Source organism: Histoplasma capsulatum, genomic scaffold, assembly GCF_000149585.1.
Source record: "Histoplasma capsulatum NAm1 scaffold_8 genomic scaffold, whole genome shotgun sequence".
In the NCBI taxonomy this organism is placed as follows: domain Eukaryota; kingdom Fungi; phylum Ascomycota; class Eurotiomycetes; order Onygenales; family Ajellomycetaceae; genus Histoplasma; species Histoplasma mississippiense.
The window spans coordinates 921,251-928,696 of NW_001813975.1; the positions used below are offsets into that span (position 1 = coordinate 921,251).

The window sequence follows — 7,446 nt, forward strand, 5'->3', positions numbered from 1 at the left end:
TTCAGAAGGTGTATGAATTGTGCATCGCGAGGCAGAGAGTCTTTAGGCAACTAGCTGTATTATTGTTTTATTTCGGACAGTGGGCTGATTCGAAACCCAAGGAGCCTAGATTTTTCGCACTGTTATTCAACGTTTTTTTCATTCAGCTAAACTGCGGTCGCGATATCAACCAAACACCAAGCCTGGATACTGCCCGCGATGCCGTTCGCAGAGAACAAAAGACCATGAAGATGGATAGTTTTTTTTTCTTTCTTTTTCGCTTCCTTCCTTCTTTTCTTTTTCCTTTATTTCCCCCTCGTTCAGAAATGGAGAAGGGAGGGGAAATCAAAAGGAAGAAGATATAGTGGAACAAGTGAGAGGAAACGGATTTAGGAATATAGAACGAAAAGAAAAATAATAATAATAATAATAATACCAAAGAAAAGAGAGATGGAGAGATCATCGCAAGTAAGCCCACCTTGTCGATGAAGATGCGCACGTACAGGCAGATAGTATTCTTTCACACAGTGAGCTTCTGGAATACAAGACGGGATCTCGCAGGGTCTAGCCTTCCATCACGTTTGGTCGCTGAATTGCAGCCCGATGGCCATTGGGAAAACCGCTCTCGCTTCAAAGGAATTGATTGAAGTCAGGTCGGGTCGGGTAGGGATGTAGCATGGACAAGTCAGAGAAAAATCAGACTCAACCCTCAGCCAGGTCTCCGAAATGCGCGGCAAAGGACAGATTTTGTGTTGGCAAATTGCTGTTGACGGGGTTGATCGCGCGACCTTTGGAGAGGACGGAGTTCACCTTCTTTATTTTTCTGCTTTTTTGTTCCCTTATTTACTTTTTTCTGTTTCTTTTCTTTTTTCTTATTTTTTCATTATTTTTCCTTCAAATTTCTTTTTTCTGCCCTTCGTAACACAAGGCTACCCAGAACAGAAAAACTGCAGCACGGAGCAGGGCTGTGGATGTGATTAATCGAATTGTGCGAGGATATAACAACACTAATATACTGACAACTGACTTAAGGGAAGGGTTCCGAGTCTCATCTGCCAGATGTGGACCCAAGAGGAAATAGAGCGGGCCTGTAAAAGACAAGACAGAGGAGTTGAATCGAGAATAACGAACGCGGACGGAGAAGGGTGTGTATGATGTGGAAGAACTAAAAACTGGGACTCTGTTGGACATTGAGGATGTCAAGCCGTAACAAGTGATTCCCACGTCGGAAAAGCGGGGAGACGGTCTAGAACAGAAATGTTCAAGTTGATTTCTTCTGATTTGACTGGCCAGCGAAACCTCCTGCATATCATTCTTATTGCATGGAACTCGACCAGCCCAGTCAAGGGGGGCCCAAGGGAGCAGTGAGCCCTTGTAAGGCACGTACAGAGGTGCCGGGTGCCAAGGGAGCCGTGGCAGGCTTTGGGGGCATTGGGGCCCTTCAGATCATGGCGTGGTGCTTTTGCTGTTCTCCTTTCCTTTTTTTTTTCCCTTGTACTTGTCTTGGGGAGCTTGCTTGGAAGCCACTAAGCAGTTTAGCTTCGTGTTGGATGAATCCGGACCACACACATTGTGCTAATCTTCGTCTTTGCATAATATTATCATCGCCTTCCACGGCCCACAGGTGCCCAGGCGGCTTTTTGGCCTCCTAGGCAATGGCTAAACAAATGATAACAGACTGTACAGATCTTCCTATGGAGAAAGAAAAGACCCTGACAGGTGCAGACGAGGACAATAACGAGAATCAATTCATACTCCCGGAGCCACTTTCATAGCGCGGACATCCACTGACTCACTTTCTCGCAAGACCCACAATCCTCCACACACTCGTATTATGAGAGGCAATCATATATCCTCAAATATTTCACAGTACTCCGTAGTTGGTTGCGGATTCAAAACGGTGCTTGAGCCTCGATTGGATCTGGATGTGATCGGGGTCCCTCGGTTTCGGATTGGTCAGCCTGAGCCTCAGCGGATGCGACAACGTGCCGCCAAACCGCAATCCCGCATAACACCAGCAAGAGCGTTGAAAAATTAAGAATTGGTTAATATAGCCCCGAATCCGCCCAGCTCGGCACCTAAACCCCCCTCAGCGCTTCCGGATTCCCGACCAGGCGCAGCTAAAACAACCTTAACAACCCAAACTTTTCCTGTTCATGAGTTTTATGTGGCCGAATCCTGCAATAGGCTGACCACCTCTCCCAGCTACTTTCCGTGCACTCCATCCACCCAAAACCAAGCATAATAGCCAATCTCTCTAGTCGCCAATCTCTAGTCCTGTTCACCTAATCGGCTATTATTTATCATGACAGACCAGTTTGCCTTTTTCTACCCTTCGCCGCTTGAGGGCTATGAAAACCTTCCCCCTCTTCCAGAGTATGTGTAGGACAGCAAAAGCATCTGGCAACCGCCGCGTCACAGTTCGTTTTTCTGATGCTTCGATATTGGGCTAGGGAACGCAATGAAGATGGGAAGTCGTTCAGGAACCCGCAGCATGGGATCCTGAGCAAGGCATACGAGGAATTCCCAGACCCACTGGAGAAAGGCCATCGGGGTGGCTTCGATATTCACATCTACCACTACCAGGTTGGTCTGCTGCTGCTGCCTCTGCTGTTGCCTTTGCATGCTCGATGTTTGAATGCTACGTATTTTTCCACACGACGTCGTCCTTGACATAACGACATGCTTCGAATTCAGTGCAAAATAACACATAAAACAGAACAACCCAGACCAGGTCAACTTTGCCAAAGCGCTTTGGCAACGGATACGTCATGAATGTAATCCACAAGCCTTTCCTCCAGCCATTTACATTACCTATCTTTGTTCTCGATTTCCATCCCGAAGATGAAATAGACCTGAGAGGATAAATGCATGCCGGATGTGAACTGCAACGGTAGCATATGATATCTCCATTTCGAGAATCAATTCAATCAATCATCCCCACTTTCTTACTTTTATTGAACTTAACTGCGCAATACTCACGAACACATACGCCGGTATAGTTCCCGAACTTCGCATCTATTCCTTCTTCGGCCGGCCCATTGGACCTCATACAGTTGCGATGTTCGAAGTCAACCTTTTCACTCCAGCGCAATTTGGGGCTTTTGTCCCGTGGCTTGTCATAAACCGTGGCCCGCTGAGCGCCCTGATCCATCCCAATACGGGGGATGAGCGGGAGGAGGAGCGAAACCATACACAACGAGCTACATGGATGGGCGAGCGTATACCCCTGGACCTTCGCGTGTTCAAGCTCATGCGAGAGAAGCAAGGGCCCTGAAGAAGACGAAGAAGGAGGCATGGGCAACTTTTCGACAATTTTTTCCTTTCAGGACGAATGATGTAGTGGTCAGGTTAGCTTGGCTTTCACGGTTATTGTTTGTTTATCCACCCAGTTCCGGGAAATAATGGCGCCATCACTGCACCCGTCATTAAGCTCCTCAGTGAGGTGGTTGATCGTATTTTGTTTTTTGGGGGGGCATAAATTATGCAAACCTCTTTGTTTCATTATCATTGTCAGCTCATGTATGGGACATGCGGGTTCCCGAGATGATCTTCATGCAAAGAAATATGGAAAAAGGCCTCCACGGCTGTGAACACAAGACACAAGGGTGAAGGTGGTAACACACTACGCAGCAGGTTTTGCTTGACATACGGATCATGGAGGGGCCCTTGATGAATATGGCACTACATCCATCCATACATACATAAACTACGACAAGGTCCGTCGTTCTGCTGCTGTGTAATGGTACCCATTCTTTTTTTCTCATACGATCATACCCCCAGCTACATCCGGCAGCGGATGCTGGAAAACTCTCAGCTGAGAGATTTAGCGGAGATCCTTTTTTTTTTTTTTTTTCATTTTCGCTCGCGGTTCTTGTTACATGGCATAGCATGGCATAGCATGGCATAGCATGGCACGGTAAGACATAGCATGGCGTTATCATATATCTATTGAAATTTCGAATTCATCTCCAGTTCAACTGTGCGTTTGGATCAGCCGCCGGCTCCACCGGGTTGTTTTCTTTTATACATCTTGACTTGGTTACGTACGTACCTACCTACGCATGTCTATGAATAACATATGTGGTACATGTACCTGGACGTATTTTGCTTCCTTCTTAAGCGATGATATGATATGCATGGTCCTCCAACCTCTCTTGATATCCCCTCCCCGCTCTGTTGGAGTGCCACATGGACAAGGTATATGTATGTACTGTACATTGCACATAATGGCTAACTTGACTCAATATCACAACAGGTGTTAGCCGCTGAGGCTTGTTTTCTTCCTTTCCCGGGTGGCTTTTGAACTTCATATCTCAGCTTCCGCGCGGCGCCCAACCCCGCTTCCCCAAACCCCGGGCTCTCCTTCGCTTTATTCCCATATTAGTTTTTGCATATATGTATTTATCTAGTGTAGAATGGTTTCTGATACGGGGATGCACATGATACGGTCCGCACATCATGCGCGTAGTTCATGCATGATATAATATATCCACCATTGCATAAGTGTATGCAGCTAGAGTACTCTGTATGTTAGCTAGACTATGCCTAGTGGTGACGATCTCTTGTTTCTACTACAGATTTACCGAATTGTGGAGGATAAAAAAAACATGAGGGTCCTTAATAGTATATATCTGGTCTGCGTCTAGTATCAACAAGGGACATGATTTGACAGTTGGGTCTCCTCGATCACGACACGCACTACATCACAGCTATATGGCGGATTTCAGCCAACGTAGATATGTTGTCTTGTTGGGTTATGTATTTATTACGTGGATGCATATAAAATTGTCGAGTATACTTTACATCTGGGATTTAATTCTATGGCGCCATGAGCCGGCGATAAGGTTTAGCCACCATTCATCCTTCCAACTTCCAAAACTTCTGCTACAAGTTGCACTGGGTGGTAGCTCAAAGCGGCTGACTCGACTTGACCCTTTCCAGTTTGGTCTGGTTTGCTTGTTCCTCCAAATTTTGAGTTGTTCAGGGGAGACCATGGGATTAGCCAAGTCAAATAGGTGTAGTTTTTATGGTGGTGAGTGACTGTTATTGTTGTTATTGTTATATGGAGAGAAATGAAAAACACAATGCTGCTATGAAAATATCTATCCGTATATGTTTCTTTCTTTCTTTTTTTTTTTTTTTTTTTTTTTTTTTTTTTTTTTTTTTTTTTTTTTTTTTGGGAGACCTTATGTCTCTATGATATGCCATATAGATCGGTAGCTTGGGGGTAGCGGACTCGTTATTGATATCCCCTGGCTGCTATAGAGACCCTTGAAAGTCCGATAGTTCCGATAGTTAGCAGCAAAACGGTTTTCCGTTCGGCGTTTCAGTCAACCAGTTGGTACTTGATCCCCAGCGCAGCGAGGTACAGGAGCAATACATAAAAGGTCACCATGGGAATGCTCTACAGGGTGTGGCATAGGACTTGCTTGGATGGGGTGAGGATGACCCTGTCCCGTGCCATCGCCCGAGCAATGGGCAATGGCAAACCCGATATAATGTGGTACATTCCAGTTCGCCCTCGTTACTAGGTATATTGGATACCTGAGATAACTCCCTCCATTATCGTTGCTGGCGTTCCTCTACATCTACAGTTGATATCAGCACAATATGAGTTCAAGTTAAGATACTTGACGTACAACTACAGAACCTGGCATTGAGGCGCTGCTATCTGTTGCACACGTCCTACATTTTTTCCCCCGAGTGGAGAGAGTGAGAGAGATAAGGGAGAAGTGGGGAGTGAGAGAGACGTCTTGGAACAGATCGCGAGATTACCATAGGTTGGAGAAGAAGAAAGGAAAACGATTGAGCAAAAAGTCCTCAAAGAATAACTTTCCCGCCGACTCAATAAGCTCCCCGGAAAGGGTTGGCAAGATGTGGATCTCGCATCGAACTCAGTCGATGTTGGTGGCATCGCTCCTGATTCAGTGTCTCAGATTCGTCCTGTTGGTCGATGCGACTTGCCTAGCGCAATACGACGGTATCCCAGACTTCGTTCTTAAATATGGTTTGTTTTTTTCGGTTTTTTTTATATCTTATTGTGCCGTTGATTTGTATGGGTCTTGCATTCAATAAATGAAAATGCCTCCAGAAAGAAAATGGCAGTGTGGACAGACATCCCATTCATTTCTGCTAACCAAAGTATCGTGCTAAACCTATCACCATGTAGCCCCCATTATCTACCTGCACAGCGAAGACCAATACATGCCCTCCGCTTTTGCGACGTTACTTGAAAACTCAAAGCCCACAGTCAACTATACACCTGTCGCTGATGTACCTTCACCGCTGACGCTCGACAATCTTGATTCGCTGAATAGCCTGGGCGGCAAGGATGTCTTCCTTACCACGAACGAGGGTATCAGAGCACTTCCGGAGTGGTTCAGTGGCACCAGACCTGACAAGGCTGGAAAGACTGTACACGCTGTCTCGTCCATCATCGTTGTGAGAGACCATGGCGATGGAACGATGGTTGATGCTTTTTATTTTTATTATTACGGGTAAACTTTCAAGTTTTTCATTTCCTCTTTCGTCGTCTAGACAGAAAGGCTTGTGGGAATTTGTCAATTGACGATAGCATTAGGTATAACCAAGGAAATACGGTCATCGGAATCCAATTCGGCAATCATGTCGGGGACTGGTAAGCAATTTTCTTTTTCCAGATGGCTAGACGAACCTCTTGGTTTTTTTTTTTTTTTTGTTGTTGTTGTTGTTGTTGTGAACAGAATCAGGAGGAATGACGTTCCTGATACAAAATTGTGTTTCATAGGGAACACAACATGATTCTTTTCGAAAATGGCGAGCCACAGGCTGTCTGGTATAGCCAGCATGCGGGCGGTGAGGCATTCACCTATCAAGCTACGGAGAAGCAGGGTCTTCGTCCAGTCGGATATAGTGCGAATGGGTCGCATGCTGTCTACGCAACTCCTGGGTAAGTTTCATGCCTTTACTCCAACAGATTGAGGCCAAGATACGCCAAGCGATAGGACATCCAGGTTTCCTGAGACCCGGGAAATCTTTCTTCATATCTCTTTTTTGTGTGTGCATGTATTTATGTAAAGTCGGAGGGATTGTCTTTTGAGATAAACTGAATAAAATGAATTTAAAAAAAAAAAAAAAAAAATAGAAAATAAATCTAACGAACCCTAGGACCCACGACCACACGATCCCAGGCTTCAACCTACCAGGCGGCCTCCTTGAAGACGAAACGGACAAAGGCGTCCTATGGGACCCGATCCTGAGCATGTACGCATACAGCTACAACAACGCCACGGAGAAGTTCAAACCGTACGATGCAAACACGCCCACGAACTATCTGTACTTCGACGGAAGGTGGGGTGACGAACAACTTCCCGATGATGCGGAGGGGCAGATAGTCCTGTTTGGACAGCGTAAGTATGTGTCTGCGCCTGAGGGGGTGAAGTTCAAAGGACTGGTGAGGGAGAAGGTTTGTCCTGGGAATGGGGA

At 45.9% G+C, this 7,446-nt stretch overlaps 2 protein-coding genes across 2 annotated transcripts; both read left to right on the top strand.

Annotated features, from left to right (window-relative positions):
* Positions 1 to 2,284: 2,284 nt before the first annotated feature.
* Positions 2,285 to 3,256, top strand: HCAG_07251 (conserved hypothetical protein; the record flags this gene model as incomplete). Its single annotated transcript, XM_001537779.1, has 4 exons — positions 2,285 to 2,355; positions 2,433 to 2,565; positions 2,699 to 2,756; positions 2,982 to 3,256. The coding sequence occupies 4 exons, from the start codon at positions 2,285 to 2,287 to the stop codon at positions 3,254 to 3,256; spliced, it is 537 nt and encodes a 178-aa protein (XP_001537829.1).
* Positions 3,257 to 5,856: 2,600 nt separating this feature from the next.
* Positions 5,857 to 7,418, top strand: HCAG_07252 (predicted protein; the record flags this gene model as incomplete). Its single annotated transcript, XM_001537780.1, has 6 exons — positions 5,857 to 5,989; positions 6,152 to 6,479; positions 6,563 to 6,619; positions 6,749 to 6,910; positions 7,129 to 7,374; positions 7,403 to 7,418. 6 exons carry the CDS (start codon positions 5,857 to 5,859, stop codon positions 7,416 to 7,418), a joined length of 942 nt encoding a protein of 313 aa, XP_001537830.1.
* Positions 7,419 to 7,446: the final 28 nt, after the last annotated feature.